The sequence below is a fragment of the Coenobita brevimanus genome, chromosome 78 (genome assembly GCF_032717465.1).
Source record: "Coenobita brevimanus isolate Jiangsu-jjx chromosome 78, ASM3271746v2, whole genome shotgun sequence".
Classification (NCBI taxonomy): domain Eukaryota; kingdom Metazoa; phylum Arthropoda; class Malacostraca; order Decapoda; family Coenobitidae; genus Coenobita; species Coenobita brevimanus.
In genome coordinates, this window is record NC_137031.1 from 38,835,447 (window position 1) to 38,860,250 (window position 24,804).

General features: G+C 42.1%; 1 protein-coding gene across 2 annotated transcripts in view; it reads left to right on the forward strand.

Annotated features, from left to right (window-relative positions):
• Positions 1-2,849: 2,849 nt before the first annotated feature.
• Positions 2,850-24,804, forward strand: part of bi (T-box transcription factor bifid) — a 318,279-nt gene continuing 296,324 nt past the window's right edge. For both annotated transcript variants that reach the window (XM_080279495.1, XM_080279496.1), the window contains exon 1: positions 2,850-3,624. In XM_080279495.1, the coding sequence (XP_080135621.1) occupies positions 3,173-3,624 (452 nt within the window). In that variant the 5' untranslated portion in view covers positions 2,850-3,172. The remainder of the gene's footprint in view (positions 3,625-24,804) is intronic.

The following is a 24,804-nucleotide window of genomic DNA, read 5'->3' on the forward strand; positions in this document are numbered from 1 at the left end:
TTCCATGGAACGGAAAGTGCGAGGTGGAGGTAATGAGACAGGATAAGCAGGATATTATTAGTCGATATGGTAGCTGAGTTCTCTGTGACAGCTTTAAGAACAGTGTGTCGCACCGTCAATACTGAGTACGGTAGGCAGAAGATAAAGGAAGTGAGAGGATAAAGAGGAACCGAGTAGTGGCGATGTAATCAGGAATCTTGATGGAAGGTAATGGGCATTTCTGTAGACGGAACGGTAGGCGGAGATGACAGAAATGATACAAGACACAAAAGAAATGCGTGTTCCATATGGGAGCTTAGTTCTTTATATCATAATTTTAATAACGATGTGTTGTACCGTCAATACTGAATCAGAACGGTAGACGGGAGGTGAAGGAAATAAGCTATAAGAACCATCAGTACTGAGATAAAAATGGTAGACGGGAGATTAGGGAAATAAATTTTAAAAACGGTGTGCCATACCGTCAATATTGAGGTAGAACATTAGACGGAATGAGGGGGAAGTGAGACAGGATAGAGAGGAACTTCAGTAGTCGATATGGTGGCTCACGGGTTCTCCATGGCAGCTTTAAGAACGATGTGTTGCACCGTCAGTACGGAGGCAAAACAGTAGACGGGACGGGAAATGAAAACACCGGGACAGAATACATAGGAAATGGGTGATCGATATGGAGGCTGAGTTGTTTATGGCAGATTTGAGACCCACATATAGTACCGTCACTACTGATAAGGCATAAAAAGATAACGGTAACTGAGTCTTATTGGGTGGGGATAAGCTTTGGATGATGATGATGGTGATGATGATAATGTTAACTGGAAGTCGACTTTCACGATTAATCAGCGAAACTTATCTGGTACATGGTTTACACTGAGGTAGAGAGGCTGAGACTAAATGAATAAATTGAGACAGGGTGTGTAGGCAACAGAGGGATATCGGAGGAGAAGAGGGAAGAAGGTAGAAGATAGAAGAGCTGGTTTGTTTATCGATGGGGAGTAGGATGATGATGATGATGATGATGATGATGATGATGATGATGCCTGACTTAGAGGACGACCAGACCCATCGAGGACTCATCGGATAACTGTGGACGTGAATCAATAAACTTAGGATCACATTTCCTGCCGTAACTAAGCATTGTTAGTTGCAGGAAGGACAAGAAAGGGAGAGAGCGTAGTGTCGCCCCTTATTCCTTGTTCTCCAGCAGCAGAAAGATCTTAGTTACGAGAAGAAAATTACCGTAAGTTGTTTTGTGCATCTCAGCCTAGAATCGATGCCTTACCTTAACCCTTTCAGAGCGGTCACTTCTTTTTCATCAGATTGCCGCTAGATTATTTTATGCAACTTAGGAAGGACCTCTAGCGGTGAAAGGGCTAATTAAGGCTATATCTAACCCCCCTTCAGTTCGAAAAGTCTCCTTAGCTAAATATATTCCCCGGGAGATGGCAAAAATAAAATAAATACGTCACCGCACCAAGGGGGTCATGAACCTCACAAGCTTGACTCTACTTTACATACCGAGGAGTGTGAGTATCCGGTTCCAGATCCCCGTTTGGTTCTCTCCATTGCTTACCCTGGCTGTGCGCGGTTCACCTTTGCGGAATCCGGAGTGGAGAATGGATGGTGGTGGTGGAGGAGGATGGTCCCAAGTGGAATAGCTCTTTTGGAGGTGACGTCAGCGTGTTGTAATGAAGGGTGGTGGAGGGGGCGGATCCTGTCTCCCTCGAACCGTCCACAAATGAACCACACGGTCGCCACAAGATCCGACAAAACTCTCTTGTTCCCCCGTTGTTGACATCCGCTGAGTCCATCTCCCAATGGTGTCGGTGGAAGGGTGTGTCACTGTGCGCGCTGAGTGGCTCCTATGGCCAGAATTATGCTCCTGGAGTGGCCCGCGCCGCGCCGTCATTTGCTGAGCTCGGCGCCGCGGAGACACACGAGAAGGCGCCGCGACACCCCACACAAGTACCTGAAAACTTGCCACCCTTGCTATCGACCAGGAGATTTACGTGGCGAGTTTTGCTTTCAGACCAGCGGGAGGGGTGTTTTATTTCCCCTTTTGGTCCCCTTCTGCGTATTTACAAAACCGAGAGCATTACGTGCATGAATAAACTAGATGGAGTTAAGTTGGTTGTTTTTCTGTGGAGGGGTGGCGGTGGGAGGTGTGGGCGCGGTGTAGGCAGTGGCCGCGTCATAAGCCCCGCCCAGCCAGTCTCACAGCTGTCCACGGCCGCGCCCACACACCACTTCAACCCGTATTTTCTTCACATTTTTTTCGGTCTCTTTACACGCGTATTCTCACACAAGTTGGAGGGAGTCTGGAGGCTTGTGTTTTAAATACCTTGCGGGATAAGCAACCAGATGAAGGAAATGATAGACAAGTTAGCGTTAGGAGTATATTTCCAGTAGACATTGGTCACCGCACAGACCCGGCCCTCGCTCGCACCATGAGGCGGGACTTCTGACGCCCGTGGATTAATTCACTTCGCTGCCTCCAAATCTCCGTCACAGTGGGCCTGCCTGTATGCACTTCAGAATTGAGTTCTGGTGTCAACGTACCGAACATCTCCATGGGCACCGTCGGTTGTGAAAAAACGCAGCTTCCCTCGTGTCTATACCGAGAAACAGCAACCGGTGGATTTTTTGCGGTCATGTGCGTGTGAAGTTGATCACAATCGGCAAGCCCGAAGGTGTGACGTGGGACGCGGACGCCCCGCCTCCGGAGCGCAGCGATTGGCTGAGCGGGTGTTGACGGACCAATCAGTATTGTTGGCGGGTGTCGACCGCTGGTGTGGCGGTCATGACTTGGCGGTCGCCAGTGTAGGTGCGAACGCGCGTTCGGAAGGCTGAGGACCTGTACGTCCCAAGTGTCAGACACCACACCACGCCTTTGCCTCCCGCCGGTCCACCACCACCCGACCCGCCTGGCTGTCTGTGTGCCCGACCCTACCCACCCTTGTGTGCAATACCAGGCTTTCACGCCCCTGTGTAGTGACCACCCGCCAAACAGGAAAATAAGCACTGGTGGTATTTTGATTTATCGTGGCGGAAGTATAAAGTTAGTGTGCATTGTGTGTGTTGGAGGCGAGGAGTGCGGCATGATGGTGTGGGAGGTGTGCGTGGCGTGAGGCGGGTCATGGTGTAGTGTGTATCAGGCCCCTCTAGTACCTGCCTCATGCGCTTCGACAACCAGCAGGAGCTGGGCCACCTCGTCAACTCGCCGCCGCTCAACTCCCCCCCTCCTCCTGTCACCCCCTTGGGCGCGGCCGGCAGCATGGCATACCACCCGTTCCTTCTCCAGAGACCCACCGACTTCAGCGTCAATTCCCTCCTGACGCAGTCGCCGTCCTACCTGCCAACGCTGGGCTTGCCTGCGGCGGCGGCGGCTGCAGCTGCGGCAGGCTCGCCCAACCCGTACAGTTTGCTACCTAAGTTCCCAGGACACCTCGGCCACCCCTTCACTACGGCCGAGGACGTGTTGTCACAATCCCATGTGCGGCCGCTACGGTCACTGCTGCCTGAGGAGGACGGTGTGGTGGACGACCCCAAGGTGACGCTCGAGTGCAAGGAGTTGTGGGAGAAGTTCCATAAACTGGGCACGGAAATGGTGATCACCAAGTCTGGCAGGTAAGGCACACCACACCACCTGCAGTGTCAGTGTCACCACAATCAAGAGCCTCGTCGCTACCCAGGCGTTTAGGCAACACTGAAAAATGTAACTAGTTTTGGTGTACTAAATATCACAATGCCAGCAGCCTGTGATAGGGTGATAATAATTAACCTGTGGTTCTGTTTAAAAACGGCGACCAGTGCCAAGAGCCTTGATAGGGTGATATTAATTAATTTGTGGTTCTTTTTACAAATGACGACCAATGCCAGCAGCCTGTGATAGGGTGATATCAATCTGTGGTTCTGTTAAAATGATAATGCCAGCAGCCAATGATGGGGTGATATTAATAAATCTGTGGTTCTCTTAACAAATGACGTCCAGTACCAGCAGCCTGTGGTAGGGCGATATTAATCAGTGGTTCTGTTTAACTGAACAATGCCAGCAACCTGTGATAGGATGGTATTAGTCTGTGGTTCTGTTTAAATGACGGTAAATGCTAGCAGCATGTGATAGGTTGATGATAATTAATTTGTGGTTCTATTTAAACTAACAAATACCATGCAGCAGCCTGTGATAGTGTGATATTGATTTGTGGTTTTATTAACTGTGACGATAAACACCAGAAAACTGTGATAAGGTGATGTTAATGTGGTTCTTTTTTGATGTAACAAGTAAATGTAAGGAGCTGGTGTTATCGGACTGAAGTATCTCATGTAGTGGGTTAATGTATGCAATGAAAATTATGTTAAGCAAACAGGAGCCTTCCCTCACATCATGTTTTCATGTATTGGTTGAGCTTTTAAGGTGAAGAAGGGTGATAAGCCTAAGGATATCCACCGGCGGTCACACAGTTCATTAGGAAAAAACCTTCTCAGAGTGTGAAGGAGATGGTATCGTATCTCTTGGGCTACGGCGACTAACTTGGTGTGGCCACTTCTGGTCATTTTTGTTAAGTTCCCATACACGCCGAATATTCAGAAGTATAAAAATTCATTCCCATACAGGTTCGAATATTGAGAGCTTTTGAAAATTATCTGCAACTAAATCCCGGTAGTGTAGTATTTTTAACTATATTTACATTCACACGCCGATGCTTCAGGTAAAGTAAGGAAAATTTTCTCTTCGAGTGAGTGTGGCAGTACTTATTAAAAAAAAAAAAAATCTCGCCAAGATTCACGTTCCAGAATTTAATGTTAGGTTCACCGGATTAATCTTAAATTTAATTCCGTTTTAGTTACATACAGAATTTATCTCTAAAAAAATAATCCTCTTGTATTTCGACATCAGTTAAAATGCATATCATACAGCATTTGTTTTCCAACCACCTGTGTGCACTTAATACATCAGGTTTTCATAGTATATAAAATATAGGGATTTGATGGTAATACGCACAGTTTAATACAGACATACGCTATGGGTGTCGACCAAGGCAATGCATCACCATACATTGCCCACTGCCATTACTGCCCACTAAATATCTGTTGCAGCGGCGTTTACATTGCAATTAAGTAGTTAGAGGGTAGGTTGGGCAGGCGGGGAGATTGGCAGTTTGTTAGCGGACGGGCCGGGTCTATGTTTATTTATAAGAGTGGGCACCTCGGCAGCGAAGGGACTCAACCGACGTGCAACCTGAGGCCACAGAAAAGGAGGTTATGTGAAAGGGCCTGGTGAAATAAAATACCCCACTCCCATAGTTCCCCCGAGAGGCATATGCTGCACAAACCCAGGCGGCGAATGTTTTACGGTGCGTGGTGGTAGCATCGGCTGCATAGCAAGCGATGGAGCGCCTGGGAGCTATACCCTGTCCACACACATACACACACGCACACACATACATACACACACACACACACGCGCGCGCGCGGTTATCCTCATTGCCCACCTAGCCTTGCAACATTTTGTCATTGCATCCTCGCATGCATCGTCGCTGAAACCAAACCTACTTCGGCCGTACATCCTGTGGTACTCAGAGATGAAGTTGACAATCAGATGCAGCAAGAACGCCATCCCGTCGCTCAGGAATAAAGTTAAATATATAGCAATGCGGTAACGTTGGTCCGGCCGTCTCCTAGCGCAGCTGTGACGGTAGAGCAGCGGTGAACTCAACTTCGCCTTCAGGAACTACTAAATACCTCGAACCGTCTGTCCAGCGTCTTGCGATATTTGAGCCGCGGGGTAAAAATGCGTAGCCTGCCTGTCCTCCTTCGCGTGGTTGGATTGGTGTTAGGGTGATGTGGTCGGGGTGGTGTGAGGGTGCTTAGCGGGGGTGTGGTTGGAAGGGAATGAGCGGGTCTCACTCTATCCTGGTGGGTCTCTAGGCGTCCCCGGTAGCTAAGTGGGTATTTTACTTCGGTTTTATGCACACACGAACATCCGTCTCTCGTGGTTTGGGTGTCAGCGGGGCGTGTGTGTGTGAGGCTGGTCAAGTCAGCGATGGCATTGATGTGGATGTAAAACTATATGTGATGTGTAGCCCTGGTCAATAATTCCTCTACACTCTGGGGATTCTGAGGTAATGAGTGAGATTCTAGTTCATTTGATTATTGTTGGTCAGAAATATTCTGGCAAATGTTGACGGTATTGTGAGACGATGTAGGAAAATAATGACCACAACTGTACCAGAGGGATTCACTAATCACTGCAGCATGGGAACGTCGTCTTTATATATCGGTGGCTTTACTACTTGCATCATTTGAATCAGTAATAGACCTGAAATATATATACTGTAGAAAATGGCAATTGTCACTTTAGGGAAAAGAATTTGTGTCCTAACCATTTACAGTATTGTAAAAATACCGCATAACATTATGTTAGAAATATATACATCATTTTTAAATTAGTTTGAAATGGTGGTAGTAGTGAAATTGACTTAATAGCTGCAACACATTGCCTCCATAATGTTAATAATGGATATGAATGTAAATAATGATAGATGAAGTAGAAATGTAATAATGTAATATTAGCCAGCACCATCAGTTATCTTCATGAAGTATATTGCCCATATATTAGCCGAAGTAGTGTAAATCACCGCCTTTTATTTCCATCGCTTTTGAGAATGTGTGTGTGTGTGTGTGTGTGTGTGTGTGTAAATCAGATATACTTATTACAGTCTTGTCATGGTGCGAGGACCTTGCCACATCACTTCAAATTTACCTCTACGGCTGCGTATTACATAGTGTTCATTATGTTCGGATTATCCACAGGCGATTTTGTTCAGCTTAGGAAAAAAGAAAAGTAAAGGTAGCCACCTAAAATGTACCTTTTGCCTGTAATTCATGAACCTTGTATTTTATTCTGATTATCCTCTGGCGATTTTATTCAACCAAAAAATAAAAAGAAAAAAGGAAAGAAAATGCTGGCGTAAAAGAATTAAAGACATCTGGTTTATTCCTTTGGCTGCGAATTACGTTGTACAATATTTTATTCTTACCAGCCCCAAGCGATTTTATTCAGCTCAGGAAAAATGGGGACTTAAGGAAATATAACTTTGGTCATTCTTAACGCCTGTGTTTTTTTCTGTCTCTATACGATTTTATTCGGCATACCAAAAATAAAAGTTGTACCTAAAGCTTCCGATTTTTTTTTTTTATTCAGAGTATTCTCAGACGATTTTATTCAGCTCAAGAAAAAAAAATTGGTTCATATAAAATTGAAGGCATCTAGTTGAGCTAATCCATTTGCTGTGATCAACGGGCTTAATGTTCTAATGTGGCTATCCCCGGACGATTTCATTCAGCTCGGAAGTTAAACCCCGCAGCCAGAGGATAAAACATAAGACTCTTGCTACCTCCAGACGATTTTTTTTTTACTAGGAAAGATCTGGTACGAATGGGGTTAATGAAGACTGTAGCTAACCCGTCCAGTTGTAAATGTTTGAAGATAATAAAATCGTCTGAAGGTAGCGTGAATGAAAAAATATCATCGGAGTGAAGTTGTTTACCTTTAGAGGACGACAAACCACCCTTAGCATGAATAAAATCGTCCGGCGGTAACGGGAATAAAACACTTAAGAGGTGTCTGTCGTTGTCAGAAGGTATGTGGAGACTTTAAAAAAAAAAAAACTTACACGACGAGAGCCCCCCCCCCCAGCTGAATAAAATCGTCTGGCTGTAACAAGAATGAAGTAGTTAATAATGTGTAAAAGATTAAATGGTTGCTGTCGTCGTAAATCGTTGTGGCTGTGAGTTGCGAATAATATGGTGACTTACCCCAGACGATTTTATTCAGCAAAATAAACAAGTACTGTATATAAATAGATAAATTCATTAATATATTGTCCAGAGGGTTGAATAATATAATGCTTTTGCTTTGATTGCGATTTCTGTACTGTTATTTTTTTTTCCCTATCCCCAGACGATTATATTTAGCTCAGGGAATTCACCAACCTCTCTCCGCTGTCCAGGGGAACGTTCTCCAAAATCAAGCATTAATGTACCACAAAAATAACGCTTTTAGTCCAGTGACCTACAGTTTCTTTCTTTTCTTTTTTTCATGTTTTCAGACGATCTTATTCGCGTCAGGATTCATCTTTCAAACAGAATGGGGTTAGATATAGCCTTAATAAACCGCCTCACAACTAGAGATATATTCTAACTCAGCTAAAGTCTTCTGTTGGCAGTAAGAAGACAAATAATCGAACTGAAGGGGTTGAAGTTTTTAGTCCAAGTGTTTTTTCCTTAGCTCAAGAAAATCGTCCGAATAAAACAGAAAAAAAAAAATTATCATGGGGAATGCGTTGATAGATTTTTTTTTATTTACCTTTCCAGTCCGAGATATTTATAAGGAGAATAAAATCGTTCGGAGTTAACAAGAATAAACGAGAAAAATCGCCATCGTTGTAAGAGTAACAGTGAGATTTTATAAACCCATGAATACAGGATGGCGCAAAAATGACGTGTATGTGCGATTGATTAGTATTAGTCTTTTTGGTTAGAACTGTGTCGTAATTTCAGTTTGCATTAGGGTATAGAAAGAGGAAGAATTTATATTGGGGTTATTAGTTCGTAAAAAAAAATAATAAAGAATAAGTAGATCAGATAAATGGTAAATGTGACAGAAAATAAATGTGCATCAGTCGATTAACAAATTTCATGTTTTAGAAGTAGTAGGCCAACGTGGATCCGTGCTATGTATGTCAGGCTAAAGTTACTCGTGGTGGCTGTGGCGTAGCAAGAGGGTGTGGATGATGTGGCGTAGGTAGGTGTGGATGGTGAGTGGAAGAGTGTGGATGGTGGAGTATAGCGAGAGGATATGGATGGTGTGCAGGAAAGTGGAGTGGTGTAAACAGACGCTTATACTGAATGATACTGATTTGTTGTAGAGAAAGTGTGTTTGTGGCGTAGTTAAGAGGCGCTATATTTATGGTGGGGTACTGTGATATGATATTGTAGTAGTAGTATATAGGGAGCAATACTTTGAGGGATGGATTGGTGTGGATTCGTGTAGGTGTTTAAGGTGAAGCTTGGTGAAAGACTATGGATGGTGGTGTGGAAAACTTTGGAAGGGTAGAGACGCGTACTAATGGATCATGTGGAAGAGAAATGGGATAGATGGTTTTATAGGGGACGTGTAGTGAAATACAGGAAAGGGGAATGGATGTTATAGAGTAGTGAGGAGGGACATTGAAAGAATATGGGAGATTATGAAGCCACGGCGAGAGGGGGACCGGTATCAACAGCTGTATGGATAGTATGGGACAATATGAAGTGGCGGAGAAATATTGCGTGTATGGAAGGGTGTGGAGCTGTATTGAGAGTAGTATGTACAATTTTTAAAACCGCACGGATGGTGTGGAGTAATGTGGAAAGGTATGGAGCAACGTCCAGAGAGTATGGAAGGTGAAGGAGTATTGTGGGGTATGGAGCATTATCGGAAGTGTATGGAGCAGTATGGAGAGAGTATGGTGGGGTATGGAGCAGTTCGGAGAGTCTGTAAAAAGGTTTGGACAGTATCGAGAAGGTATGGTAGGGTATGGAGGAGTATCGAGAAGGAATGGTATGGTATGGTATGGCTGGAGGAGTACGGTATAGTGTGTTCAAGGGGCAGCCGATTTCCTCAGCCCCCAAACTAATGAGTGATATCCTGTCCCTCCTCCTCCTCCGCCCTTCTTCCTTCCACACCACTCTCCTCATTATCCTTCGTCTCCTCCTCCTTCCTTCTTTCCCTTCGGGTGGCTCCTCTGGTTTTAGTAATTTTTCTCTCGATCTTTAATCTGGTTTTTATCTACATTTCGCATCTTCCAGCTTTCTTCTCCTCGTCGTAAGTCTAATTCTGTTCTTTCCTTCATTCTTTCCTTCCTTCCGTCAGTCCTCGTCTCGTTATCCTCTTCCACCTCATTCACTTTTAAACTTATTTACACTTACTCTGGTTTAATTTTTTATACCTGTTTAATCTGGGATATGTATCGTATATTTTCAGTCCGATTTATCCTAACTTTCGTTTGGTTGTAATATAATTTTTTAACATAGGTTTTACCGTGACATTTTTTAAAAATTTGGCGTGGCTTCCACCTGTTTGGATTTTAATCGATGTTTGGATTTAAGTTCAAGTTTTATTTACTTTGCATATGAAGTCTACCATCATTGCGTTTGTGAATTCTGCCTCGGCCAATATTATGCTCATCTTGTACAATGACAAGACCACTATAACCACTGTACTATTTTTCTACCATTTATAAGATCTCTCGGTAAAGCGGAATAAGAACTATCTGTCTATCGATCAGCCTGTCGGTCTGTTTCTGTTTACCTGTCCAGTTCCCGACGCCGCATGCTGTGAAGGGTGGCCAGCGAGGACCAGCGTTGGGAATAACTTAATTTTAATGAGTCTGCGGTCGCTATAAATGTGTCATTCTGTTTCGCCTGCATTGGTATTCTTTTTCTAGTAATGGAGGCTAGACGGCATTTTGAGTGTGTGTGTGTGTGTGTGTGTGTGTGTGTGTGTGTGTGTGTGTGTGTGTGTGTGACTTCATTTATCAGGAATGTCCCCGTGCATTTTGAAAACAGTCCCTCTCTTCCTGTGCTGTTGATTGGAACGCAGATTATGCAATGGCTTTCAATATTAGAAAGGATAGAAAAATGGCATTGATATAAGAACCCCTTTTGGAGAGAGAGAGAGAGAGAGAGAGAGAGAGAGAGAGAGAACAAACCTCTTAAACTTCCCAAAATTTTTATGAACCTTTGATTTTTGTAATTAAGATTGTACTATGGTATGCATGGCTTTGGACGTTCGTAACACCGTATCTTTGCGATTTAATGTGCACATTGCGCCACAGTATCCTCTTCCGGGTTATTAATGCAGTTTGCGGCAGTATTATAACTATAGATAATACAAGAAAATGCTCATGTATACTATGCAAAATAAATCGTAGAGGAAGAGGCGTCACGAAGGCTTCTCTGACGTCTAGAATATGTATCTAAGGCAAAACCGATGAGCAAAAGTAACTACTCATTTTACGTTTTTTTTTTTAATTTTTTTATTTTTACTATTTGTCAAGATGTTAAACGAGAAAATAAGGTAAAGTCTGTGCCATCCACATTTTTCTTGAATATGCAGTATGGAAACGAAGAATAGTAGTAAACACGGTGGTACTTTAATCATCATCATCATCATCATCATCGCCATCTTTTCCTGTTTCCGCCAGTTATGGGGTAGGTGCGAATTAGAGATGCAGGAAAACACAGCAGCAGAAAAAAATATATATCACATGACTTGCCAGTGAAATGGATGGAAAAGTGGCAACGTATGCGAATTAGATCCAAGTCGGGCCAAAACTGTTGCATCCTGACAGTAGCAAATACGGACTCTCTCTCTCTCTCTCTCTCTCTCTCTCACACACACACACACACACACACACACACACACACACACACACACACACACACACACACACACACACACACACACACACACACACACACACACACACACACACACACACACACACACACTGGAAACCCCGAGTGTAAGCGCCCAAACATCACCACCATACGCCACAGAGATGAAGAAATGGGTCCCGTTTGTGGGATGGGGTGGTGGGTGATGCGGGGTGTTGGTGGTGTGGGGTGGGCTTTGTAGGGGGGCTGTGTGCTTGTGGTGGGTGGGTGTCACTGTAACCCGACCCAGGGACATCCACTTGGTCATGTTACCCGGGGCTTCAAGCACGAGGGACACCCCAAGGTATAATCGCCTACACCTCTTAATCACCTCACTTACTCATTGGTGTGTAGGAAGGTTCGTGGTGCCTTTCCGCTGGCGACTTAATTTCCATCTTGCTCCATACTTTCCCGTGTTATTTGCTAGGTATTTGGTGACATCTCTAATGACCTTACTTACTCGGCCTGTTCTCGTTGGCACTTAAGCTTCGTAGTGATTCTTCCTCAGCGATTTATTTTCATTCTAGAACTCTACTGCCTCCTGTGTTGTATAGCCATTCCCTGCTTACACCCCTGATGACTCCACTTACTCAGCTGTATTCTTGCTGATTACAGGAAGCTTCGTGAGCCCCTTTCGTAAGAGATATATTTTTCATCTTATATATAATATTTTTTTATTATGTATATCTGTTTACTGTCAACACAGTCTACATCAGAACCATGCCAGAAGGATTATTAAGGCCTGATGTGGAAAAAAAAATAGCTGGGAAAGAAGCGTTGCGAGGCTTCCTGTACCAACAACAGCATAAAAGTTCAGACCGATTCCCTTGTACATGACACCACATTGACGCACAGCACCACGATATAGAAATAAGAAAGTAAGTACATAAATAAGCAAACATAGCGTCATTGTAATGGAAGGATTATTTCACCATGCCTGTTTAATGACTCAAGAACCAAAGGCTACGATCTAGGAAAATCCGTCTCTTCCAAAGGCAGGTAAAGAAAAGATGGAATCGATATCCGTCCTTTGGGAGATTCCTGGACACCATGCGTTAAAGAGCCTGGTGATAATAAGCAAAGAGAAAGACAGTTTTAGAGGTGACCGTCTGTGTACGTGAAGAATTAGACGAAGAGTAAAAGTTGTCGAGGTTACTTTGTTTTCTTAATATAGCCAGTACAGCCGACCCAAAATACTGTAAATTGATAGAAATAGTGTGTGTGTGTGTGTGTGTGTGTGTGTGTGTGTGTGTGTGTGTGTGTGTACCCTCACATGGCCGGAACATCTTTTGTATTCAAGGTAACACCAGACGATTTCGTTCAGCTGAAAATCGTAGAAACCTCAGATGAAATATTGGTACCATTAACCTTGTCATGGTCGACCGGACGATTTTATTCAGCTGAGTCATAGGAGCCTGAGAGTGTTAATTTCCCCACCACACAGGGCCCCAAGCTCACCCCCGCCTGCGAAATCATGTGATATTAAGCACGTGATGTTATTTATGAACACAGATGTCAACCACAATCTTGGAAACTATCATCAGCCAACCCCACACTGCCCGCTGTTATATCTTCCTGTCGACACCATTAATCCGATTATTATTATTATTATTACTATTATTATTATTATTATTATTATTATTATTATTATTATTATCGCTGTCTTTCGTGTTATTTCTGCTCAGCTTGGGAGAGGCTTTTGAAATTGCAAGAGATAAATCACTCGTTCATCCTTTAGTTGTGATTAAGCCTTTTTTCTTTTTCCTTGCCATCTCCAGACGATTTTATTCAGCAAAGGGGAGGCTTTATGAACTGGAGGAGTTACACGTGGCCGTCGTTATCCTCGTCACGACCAGTGTAATTTCTTAAGCTGAATAAAATCGTCTGGAGGTAGCAAGAATGAAAGAATGGGACACAGTACGGAAGAAGTTAATGTATCTGTATATTATCTTTTTTTCTCACTTCAAGGGGGTTTCTCCAAGCTGGAATCAGAATCTTCTCGAGGCTGGAGGAATGAAATAACGTAAAAAATAAATTATCTTATTGAAGTAGATAACTGAAATGTTTTGATTGACGAAGGGAGAAAAAGAATGTTCAGTACAATACCGTTTTTTTTTTTTTTTTTTTTCTTTTTTTTTTTTTTTAATGCCTGGTGACGGTATCATGATCGAGGGAAAGACATCGAGATGAAAATTTGTTGAAAGTCTCCAATGATTCCTTCAAGACAGTGATGCCCTTTTCATGTTACTTCCGGGTGATTTTATTTACCTTACCGAAGACCTCATAATTAAAAAAAAAAAAAAAAAAAAAAAAGGAAAGGGACACGATCTCCTTTAACCCCTTCCGTACAATGACGTCCTAAAAATACTTTCTTGCTAGACTTTTTTTTTTTATTATAGCCTAAGGAAGACCTCTTGTAGTGAAGAAGTTAGGAACTCCATTAACGTTGTATTTGCTGTATTCTTGCTATTGCCAGTTGATTAGCCAGCATCGGAGCAGCCTCTCGAACTGAAGGGGTTAAGACAATATTAGCTGCACTCTCATTATCCATCTGAACACTTATTATCCATCTGAGCATTTACCCATCTGAACACTTCTTATCCATCTGAACACTTATTATCCATCTGAACACTTATCCATCTGAACACTTATCCATCTGAACACTTATTATCCATCTGAACACTTATCATCCATCTGAACATTTATTATCCATCTGAACACTGATCATTGCAGAAATAAATTCCGTATCGTTACTATCCTTCATGACATTATTTCGTAAACGTAAATTATATGAAGTATTGCTATTACCTCATCTGACGTGCTATTTACTTATTTATTTTATTGTGCTCATGCTACCTCTGAGCGATTTTATTTAATCTAGAAAGGATCTGTATTAGTGGAGTTGTTTATTGAGGCTATATCTAAGACTCTTTCTTAGCTGAACAAAATGGTCTGAAGGTAACTAGAATAAAATACTAAGGAAGTTCTCGGGCTGAACGGAATAGGCAATGCATTTATTTACTGTTAAATTGTTCAAGTAAGTAGCATCAGACTGTGGCATATTGTTTTTCAGTAACTACTTAATTTCGATGACATATTTTTAAAAACTTCCTTCTTGCAGTTTTACCATGATTTTATTCAGGGTGGGAAAAGGAGAGGTTAGACATAATCTTTACCAGTTCCATTCATCGCCTGGTATAGTTGAATAAAATCGTCTGTTAAAATGAAAAGGACGCAAAAATGAATAAAAAGGGCGCGGGGGGGGGAGGCATGGAAGCGAGATAAACCCCTCCAGTCTGATGGCATGTTTAATCCTGCCACCTCTAGACGATTTTATTCACCTCAAGATAGGCTTTTTGAAGTGGAGAGGTTACATACAGATTTCAGTAACTCCTCCACCTGGCGTCTGTCTTAAATAAAATCGTCTGGTAGTAGTAAAAATAAATACATCGTCGGATTGAAGGGGTTTCTGGGAGAGTGAAAGAAAAAAGGTACAGTTTTTGGAAGGATTAATTTGTTTACCTCGAAGGCCTATGATATATTTTATTCCTGCTCTTCGTACGATTTTCTTTGGCTCAAGGGAAATTTTTGGAACAGCAGGAATTAAAATCTCTCCAATCCCTGCAATAAAGTCTTCAGAAGTTTTTAAAAATCGTCTGATGGTAGAAAAAAAATGAAAAAAGGGACGTTCATGGGCTGAAGAGGTTAACCGTCTCATAGTCTGGACAAGTCTAGTATTCCACATCAGCTGACACCAGACGATTTTATTCAGTTCGGGGTGAATCTTGAGTAATTCAGTCACCATTAATCTTGCCATGGCTCCGTCAACTCCATTTATTTCAGACGAACGCCAGACGATTTTATTCATTTGCGGGTGATTCCTGGAAGCGAGAGTGATAACAGAAAAATATTTATGCATGGTCGAGCGGGAGTGAAAATAAATTGCAGATCAGGTGAGTTATGAATCAAAGGAAAGGAAGTTTTGGGCATAACTATCGGACGTATTGGTGTAAAAATATTGTGAACATGATCGGGCGAATTTAAAAAAAAAGAAAGAAAAAGAAACGAAAGAATTGCAGATCTTGTGCGAGTAACGGAGGAGCCCCGTCAGTGGGAGGGAAGTTCTGAGCCCGTCTGTACTCTTATCTATGTTAATGGTAAAATATTATTAGCATGATCGGGCGAGAGTGAAACAAAACTGCAGGTCCTTGTCGCCTGTGTGAGTAAATTATGAACCAAGAGCCGGTGATTGGTGAGGACAAGACACCGTACACAGCGCCGAACCGCCCCCCTACCCGCCGACGCAAACCGACACTAACCGCCGCGTCGTCTATTTTACCCGTCATTTCGAATTTTCCCGCGGTTTTCACTACTCCCGGTGGGTGTGGAAATATTATCTGGGCTTTATTTTCAAGGGTCTGGGGCTGTGGGGATGCAGGGAAAGCGGGATTGTGGGATTGTCTGCCTGTGCGCCGGTAGATCGTCGGCGGCGGGTGTCGGAGTGTGATAGTAGTGGTGGTGGTGGTGGTGGTAGTGTGGTGGAGACGCCGCCGCTAGAGAGTTGCAAAGTCTCACCGGAGGATCCATCTCTTCCTCCCTCTCTTTCAACCCTCGTGCAACACCCCCTCCCTAGCTCTCTCTCACTCCCTCCCTCTCACTCTCTCTCTCTCTCTTTCAGCTCTCTTTCTCACGCTATTTCGCTCTCTCGCCCTCTCACTCTGCCCGCCTCGCCATCATCATCACTACCATGTGCCCGCGGAGATAACTAACTTTACTGGCAGATCTGATAAAGCTGATAATCGCCCTCGTGTCCCTCGCTAACCCACCAACCTCTCGCCAGTTTTCCCCGCCGCCGAGTTTACGAGGTGGGCGCGTTATCGTCCGCCCACATCTCGCGTATCAAACCTCGCAAAGTAAATATTTAGGGGCCGGGTATGCGGGGCGCCCTCCTGGTTTTGCGGGTGATGAATGGGTGTAGGGAGTGTGTATATGAGGGTGCTGGCTTGGTATTTTATTCTTCTTTAATGGTGGCTTAATATTTCACCCTTGTTGCATCCAGATGAATTAACTCTCTAACCTCATATAGTAAAATCTGAAACGCCGCCGACCATGCTGGGTGCCCTCCTGGTTTTTCGGGTGGTGAATGGGTGTAGCGGGAAAAGGGTGTGTATGCAGTATGGGTATGTGTATGAGGGTGTTTTTGGTGTAATATCTCCCTCTTGCTACTTCCAAATATTTTTATTGTGACATATCTAACCTCACAAAGTAATATTTAAGGCCCTCCTGGTTTTGCGGGTGATGGATGGGTGTGGAGGGAAGTGGTTGTGTCTGGGGGTGGCTTATTGTCTTCATTCTTGCTACCTCACGATGATTTTAATTTTAGCATCTGGGGAAACCTCTTGATATGAGGGGTTTAGAAACAATCCCCCTTAAACCCCTCCTCTATGAAAGATTAGGCCAAAGCTCACGATAATCGCCAGATGGTACCAAGAAAAAAAAATACATCGTTGCAGTCTTGTGTACAGTGACGTCCTAGCTTTCATGAACCTCGTCACTATACGCTTTTTACTTTAAATTGGTCCAAATTTTCGTCCCATTGCAGCTTATCTCGCGTCGCTCAGTGGCATAAATAAGACAGTACTGCGGCTTAACGTCATTGTCATAGCCCTTCTTCGTGTATCATATTGTAGTACTAGTCTGTTATTGCAACTCAAAATTCATGATGGAGAAATGTCAGTCTAGGCCTAGTTAGAGTATAAGAAGTAAAGGTTATCCCAGAGAGTAAGAATATTGTTTGGAGGCCGCAGGAATAAACTAGAGATTTCACCTACTAAAGGGGTAAACCTGTATAATACGATGACTGGTTTATTTTTGCTGGTACCAGACAGTTTATTTCGGTGGAGAGATCCTTATGGCACTGAAGGCTTTTAAAGAAGGTTGTGTCTCATACTTCGTGTTCGAGAATTCTGTCTTAAGCTGTATAAAATCCCCGTGAGATGAATAAAGTGAAAACGACGTCCTCGGGCTGAAAAAATAACACATTATGATATAGCTGTTGATATCTCTAAGTTTTTTTTTTCTTACACAAATAGTCAAATGCATATTGTCTAAAGGAGCATTTGATAAAAGGGTTTTATTTTTAACTTGTGGTCGAGACAATTGTGATATTCTACCGCAGCTAACACCAGACGATTTTATTTATTTGAAAGCCTACATTATTAGGATTTTTTTTTTTTTTTAAGGACCGTAGTCAGTAACTTCTTGTACCACTTCACTCCTTATGATGACGTGTACCTTGTTCTTGCTGCAACCAGATGATCCTACTCAGGTTGTGGAGGGACGTGACAGGGTTTAAAATTGACCCCGTTAACTTCTTTATTATGGCTATAGTTATTCATAAGTCGAACAAAATTGTCTGGACTTAGCAAGAATATGATATTTAGTTTACACAGCAGTGTAACAGTCGGTATTTTTGTATACAGATTATTTTTTTTAGCAAAGCTGAATTGAAATCGTCTGTTCGTAACAGCGCCTATATATATATATATCAGAGGAAGGGTAATATCAAAGCGTGTGATCTTAATGTATGGTTTACACGACTGAGCAATTCCCATATCCACATCTATATGGTGGAAACGATGAAGCGCGAGATTCAAACCCACGTGGCTGTTGTTGATTACGGAGATATCATTAGCGCTCTCAGGCTACGATGGCTCACTAAAAAGAAAGAAAAAAAAAAAAGAATAATAAACAGCCAGCTTGGAACAGAACACCAGGTTTGTTCCTTCTGTAGTAGGGCCGATTTTGACATTACAACACTCAGGCGCGTGTGGATCGTCCTCAGCTGAATAAAATCGTCCGACATTAACTGGATCAGAATACTAGAGTTGACCGCACCATGAGAGGGTAAATGGTGACAGTACTAATGTTCTCAGGCTACTACAGCTCTCATAAAAAATAAAAATAAAAAATGGAGTCGTTTGGCCTTAGCTCGAATAGACTAGTAAAGGTATTCGTACCAAGACAGGGTTAATGATGATGGTATTAACATTCTCAGGCTCCCATGCTTTTTAATACCATCCATACCAGGTGCTTTTAACCCATTTACTACCGTCATGTATTCATTTAGTTTAATTTTCCCTCCAGACGATTTTTATTCAGATTAGTAAATAGGGAATAGAAATTGTCTGAAGATAGCAAGAACTTTAAAAAAAAAAGTCATTCCGTTGAAAGGGGGGTCGAATTTTTGTCCTTGCTACCTCCAGACGATTTCACTAAGCTTTGGATAGACCTCAGGGACGGTCGTAGTAGTAGTGGTAATAGTAGTAGTAGTTGTAGTAATAATGATAATAGTAATAATAATAATAATAATAACTAACAATAATATTGTTAAATTAATAATAATAATTATAATGATAATTACAATAATAATAGTAGTAGTAGTAGTGGTAGTGGTACAATCTCTTAATCGTCTAACCCTACTGAAGTTTGCGATATTGCCACCACCAAGCGATTTAATTACCTTTGACCTTTGATAGGGATGACATTAATTACATCGTAGATTGGCTAAATGTATGAAATATTCAGAGGGCTCTTTACTTGGATTTTAATTTTGTTTCCGCCTGACAATTTTATTCAGCTGTTATGATTGGGTACAAAGAAGGGATTTTGTTTCTAAATCCATATATCGTATATTATCCGATCTTTTGTTTAATCACTTCAAAGTAATGACGTTTCTCGTTTACTTAGACTACCACCAGACGATTTTATTCTGGGACGGACCCGTATTATTGAAGGAGGTGATGACCGCTGTTATCTATCTTTCGAGTCGTAAAGTGCCGTCTAAGCTCTGGATTTAATGGTCTGGCGTTATCAAGAGGATGGAGCTGAAAATATTAACTTTACGCCCGTATGCATGAAGCTTAAATCACTGAAGAGAAAGTAGCTCCTTAATAATTTTTAGGGACATTTAAGGAAAGCCTGTGGTTATATGAATTGATCAGCCTGCATCCCATATTACAGAGAGCAGTTAGCATCGACACGCAGAGGTCAGGCACATTCTGTTTTCGTCACGTGTTTCAGAAATTATCGTCAGTAGTTGAGGGCTTCCCGTCTCTTTTGGGATTTATGATTTAGCATACCGGTTTTAGTGTCAGATACCTTATGTGTCAGATCTGGCTTGTGTTTTTATACCATCTGCGCATAGGTGACATAGGAGGTAAGGTATAATAATTAGTTTCCGTGTCAGATCTCCGCAGGTTCTCATCTAGCTTTTGTTCTGCGCATGATTCGCCTAGCGCAGAATACCGGTATTAATTTAAGAGTCAGATATGCGCACTTTCTCATCTGGTTTGTGTTGGATATCTTGTGCGCTTGATTCCGTTAGCCCAGAGGTAAGTAAAGATATTAGCTTTAGTGTCAGATCTCTGGAGTTTGGATATAGCGTTTGTTTACTTCTGCGCATGGGTCAGTTTGCGTAGATAATATTTTTAGGATCAGTGTCAGGTCGTGGTGTCTGATTCAGCCTTTGTGTCTTACCCTCTGCGCACGAATCAGCGCAGTTCTTGTTTCCGCATGTGATGTAACTGAGGAAATTGGCTTCAGTTTCGGATCCCCACAGTTTCCGATCTTGCGTTTAATATCTAATATGCCAGATTCACTTTGCGCAAGGGATGTAAGTGGGAATATTACCTTCAGAGTATTAGTAAGAGTGTCAGGATGATGGGTGGAGTTGTGAAGGTCATATGTAAGGAGTTTCATGCCGTGTGTTACTTTCCCTTAACGCCGAAGGTAAGTTGGAATATTTAGGCTCAGTGTGGAATGTATGTAATTTCTGAACTTGCCCTTTCTACCTTCTTCGCTCGACTCACTCAGCGCAGGACGTAAGCGACCGTGACGAGCCATAAGTTACCCCCTGAATTTACCGACAGTTTGTGTATCTAGTAGGTGGTGATATTGTCCTCAGTGTATTAAGGAAAATAATATTAAACCATAGTGCAGAAGTGTCGCCTGGCCCCGATTTATTTATATATTGTATGAGAATTTATAAAGCATGTGATGATGATGATGATAATTTGATGATGATGATTGATTTTCCTGTAGTGTTGCTGATTACGATGTTTCAGGTGGATTTCAGGCCAGTAGCACCTCTCGATAACAGGTGTTTCATAAAGTGACAGTCCCTCAAAATTCTGGGTTTGCTTACACCCTGGCGCCGTCAGTATTAATAATATCGGTCGTAACATCCATAGTCCCTGGCTTGTGTTTTATAGATTTTGGGAGAATATTAACCACTACGATGACGACCTTTTCAAATCTTGTTACCTTAAGACGATTTTATTCAGATTATTGTTATTATTTTTTTAAGGGATAATTGTCTCCAGTAACTCCCTAAACATCAGACAATTTCCTGACTAGCATAAAATCGTCTGGAGATGGCAAAGATAAAATAGATAATAGGTCCTCTTATACTGCAGGAATTAACCTCACTGTGTGGTTTCTGGCTGTCGTTTTCTGCCTTTAGTGGATGAGGTAAATGACAATATAATCCTCGGTGTACTGTCCAACGCTCCGATTTTGTGGTGCATTTCCTTCAGGGCAGAGTGTAGGCGAGACTTAGTACACTCTTTCTACTTTAACTTTGCCTAAAATTGCCATCTTTCCTTCTTCTATGCTGAGCTGTAGGAAATTAATACTTGTCCTAGTGAGAAAGAAAATATATGGAAACGATGTAGAGCTGTAATATCGTCCTATTTCATCATGGAGGCAAAATTATAAGCTACAAAACGGCGGAAAACACAGCCAGGTTAAAATGAACGAACTATAGCCTCAGTGTTTAATCTCTGAAGTTACGGTACCGATCATTCACTTTATGCCCAGCATTTTTAGCCATTTCATTTGATGACGTCCTCGTTGCATTATCTTTGCTCTCCCTAGATGATTTTAATTTACATGTAGGAAATATATCTTAGTAAAAGGGTTAGGAACAGTCTATCAATTAAACTCCTCCAATATATATACAGTAGATCTCCCCGAAGCTAAATAAATCGTCAGGTGTAGGCAAGAATTAAAAGTAGCTGGTATATTCCTCCCAGCAGTGGGCTTTCATAATTAAACCCGAAGGAGAAGGCAGGCCCCTAATTTTTGAACGACATGCACGGAAGGTCCATGATTATTGCATTTGATCAGCCTGCATCCCACATTGAAAAGAACAGTTAGCAACGATACTCAACGAAAAAGAAAAAAAGTTCAATCATCATCAAGTTCTTCAACAACTCTCGTCAAATTTTGGGGTCTTGTTTTCCCCTTCACTGTTTAATATTTACGTTCTTCAGTCTGGTAAAGTATTTTATATATTTACATATTCTTGATGCATCTAGACGATTTTATTCAGCTTTTGGGAGACCTCTAGTAGTGACCAGGTAAATGAAGGCTCTGGTTAACCTCTCCAGTTCTGAAAATCGTCTAGCGTTACTGGGAATTAAATGTAAAGCTCTGCAGTGATGCTTCTGAGCTGAATAAAATCGTCTGTTGTTAGCTAGAATTAAATATAAAGCTCTGCGATGGGTGTGTCTGAGCTGATAAAATCGTCTGGTGTTAGCTGGAAATATAATGCTCTGCGATGGGTGCCTCAAAGCTGAATAAAATCGTCTGTTGTTAGGTGGAATTTAAGGTAAAGCTGTTGATTCTCTGCCACAACTTCACTCTGGATAGATAAGTATCGTGTCTTCGCTCCGACAGTGGCTTCCTCAGCTAAATGAAATCGTCGGACGTTAGCCGGAATGAAAAGCAAAGTTCGTGTTTCTCAGCCATGGGATTAATGATTATATTTTGTGTACTCCTTTTGCTCTCCTTCCACTTGACGGGTTATGAGGTGAGTTGAGAATTTTATCAGCTACATGGAGGTAACATCTGAAGTTTCCTATCCAGTCTTTTGCACTTATCATCAATTTAAGATCTCTAAAGTTTCCTATCTTACCTTTATTGCCTCTTATTGTGGACTCATTTAACGGAACAGGTGAGGTGAAAATATTATCATCAATGCAGTGCATGATACTTGAAGTTGCGTGTTATACCTTTACTCTGGTCTTAGTTGTAGTATCTTGTGTATTGGATTTACTTAAAGAAGAGGTGAAAATATTATCAGTAGTTTAGTGTAAATTATCTGAAATTTCCTATCAGTTTCAAATGGTCGAAGATTCTGATCTCAGGTTTAATTCCTTCTGCGTCTGATTCGGTTAATGTAGAATAATATAGGGTCGTCCGTAAATAGCGCTGCACCAAGAACTCACTTGGCGGTGGCTTGTATGTTTCGGGGACGGCTTAGTAGTGCTGGAATAGGTATCGAGGGAGGAGTAGGCAGTGAATAAAAGATGCAGGATAGACATTGATAACAGTAACTGAGCCGTTCCTACAACATACGAGAACTCGGCCGATGGAATGAAAGAGGAGTGAAAATAGCATCACTCATGTTTCCCATCATGCACACACCTGTACCTGCGTCTATCGTTAATTTGCAACGTTTCTGATCTTACCCTTAATATTTCGGCCGCAGAACGCATTTTTCTGTTTTATTCTTGCTATTGAACTATTTTATACAGCTTTGGAGAGAGAAATTGAGTGGAAATGTAAGAATAAACAAAATACGTCATCTAATTCATAGAATATAATTTTTTTTTTTCCGACTGATTAACTTAGCGCAAGAGCAAGGTGACAGTTTATTATACAGTATTTATTTGCAGGATATGTACAGACAGAGAAGTGTCTTTCCAAAGTCTGACGAATATAGAGCGGAAAAACTGAACTCCCTGAAACACACATTAGTAAAGATAGGATTTTCATCGTCTTTCGCCAGTTGTAAATTTTCTTCAGACGGTTTTTGGGAAGGTGGTTGTTTCTTTGACTGTACGATACGTAAGGATATCTACCTGATTGTGTATTAACGTCTTAACTACAAGGATGTCTTTTTTTTAAATTAAATTCATGTTTCCAGTCGATTTTATTCAACCATGGAGGGATTAGTTATAGCTTTCATTAACCACAGGAAGTATAGGAGGAATATGTGAAGTTATAAGTATATCGTTTTATATGGGTAATTCCTTCTGCGCAGCGTATTTGACTGAATTTTCCATTTTTTTTTTTTTTTTTTTTTTTTTTTTTAATATCCCTTTTGCGAACGAGATGAGCACGTGAAATTTAGGTCTTTCACATTACATATTTCTTTGCGCAGGGTTCACTTCCACGCGGGAGGTAAGGTGGAAGTATATGGAATTTCTGACCTTGCACATTACATTCTGTACACCATATGCGCGCGATGTACTATAAGCGCATTGGAGAGTAATTGAACTAAAATAAAAAAATACGATATGTGAAAGAGAGAATATTTAAAGACGAGAAGTTTTTAAGAGTTTTTGAAGGAGAGAATATTCCAGGTGGAGAATATTTGAAGTTTGAGTGTGTGATATTGCAGTCTTTGATATTCCCTTTACGCATGACTAATTTTAAGCGCAGGGAGGTGAGGTGAGAATATTACCCCTCATCTTATCCCTCAAGTGCCGTCCTAGAATATCGTTGTGGGGGGGGGGGAGGTTGAGGTGAAGGAGTGAGGAGTATTGGCTTACTGTGTGTGGTATATGAGGGGGAGATGGCGGGGAACTGGGGAGGGGAGGGAGAGGGGGAACTAGGGGTTGGAGGAGAGGGAGGGGGCAGGTGGGATGGGGGAGAAAGAAGGGAAGGAGGAACTACGGGGAAGGAGGAGGAAGGGGAGGGGTCAAAGGGAATGGGGTAGGTAGGAGAAGGGAATCTGTGGGGGGGGAGAGAGGAAGGAGGAATGGGGGGGGATGGAGAGGAGGGGGATAGGGTTTCGTTCTTAAGGACGGCAGCCAGCGTCTCTATACTGGTTCTCTCTCTCTCTCTCTCTCTCTCTCTCTCTCTCTCTCTCTCCTTAATCGTCTTCCATTTCCAGACGATTTTATTCAGCCTAGAGATCTGGGGAATACATATTGCCGTAATTAACCCCTTCAGTACGAGAGGCGTTTCCGAGTTTGAATTGAATCGCTCGGTGGCACAAAAATTAAATAGAAAAGTGTCACTCAGATTTAAAGGGGCAATGCTAAATAAAACCGTCCGGGGGTAGCAAGACTATAAAATGCGTCGTCGGAGAGAAGTGGTTGATGTTCCGAAAATTGCACTTCTTCATAGGGGTTGAAAAAAAAATTATTGATCTTAATATGCAATTGCGGTGAATCAGTATTTATGTTGGCAAATGTGTCTTCTTTGCTAAATTCTGAAGTTAATAGTTCCAGGGATGGTGGAGGGAAAGGTCAG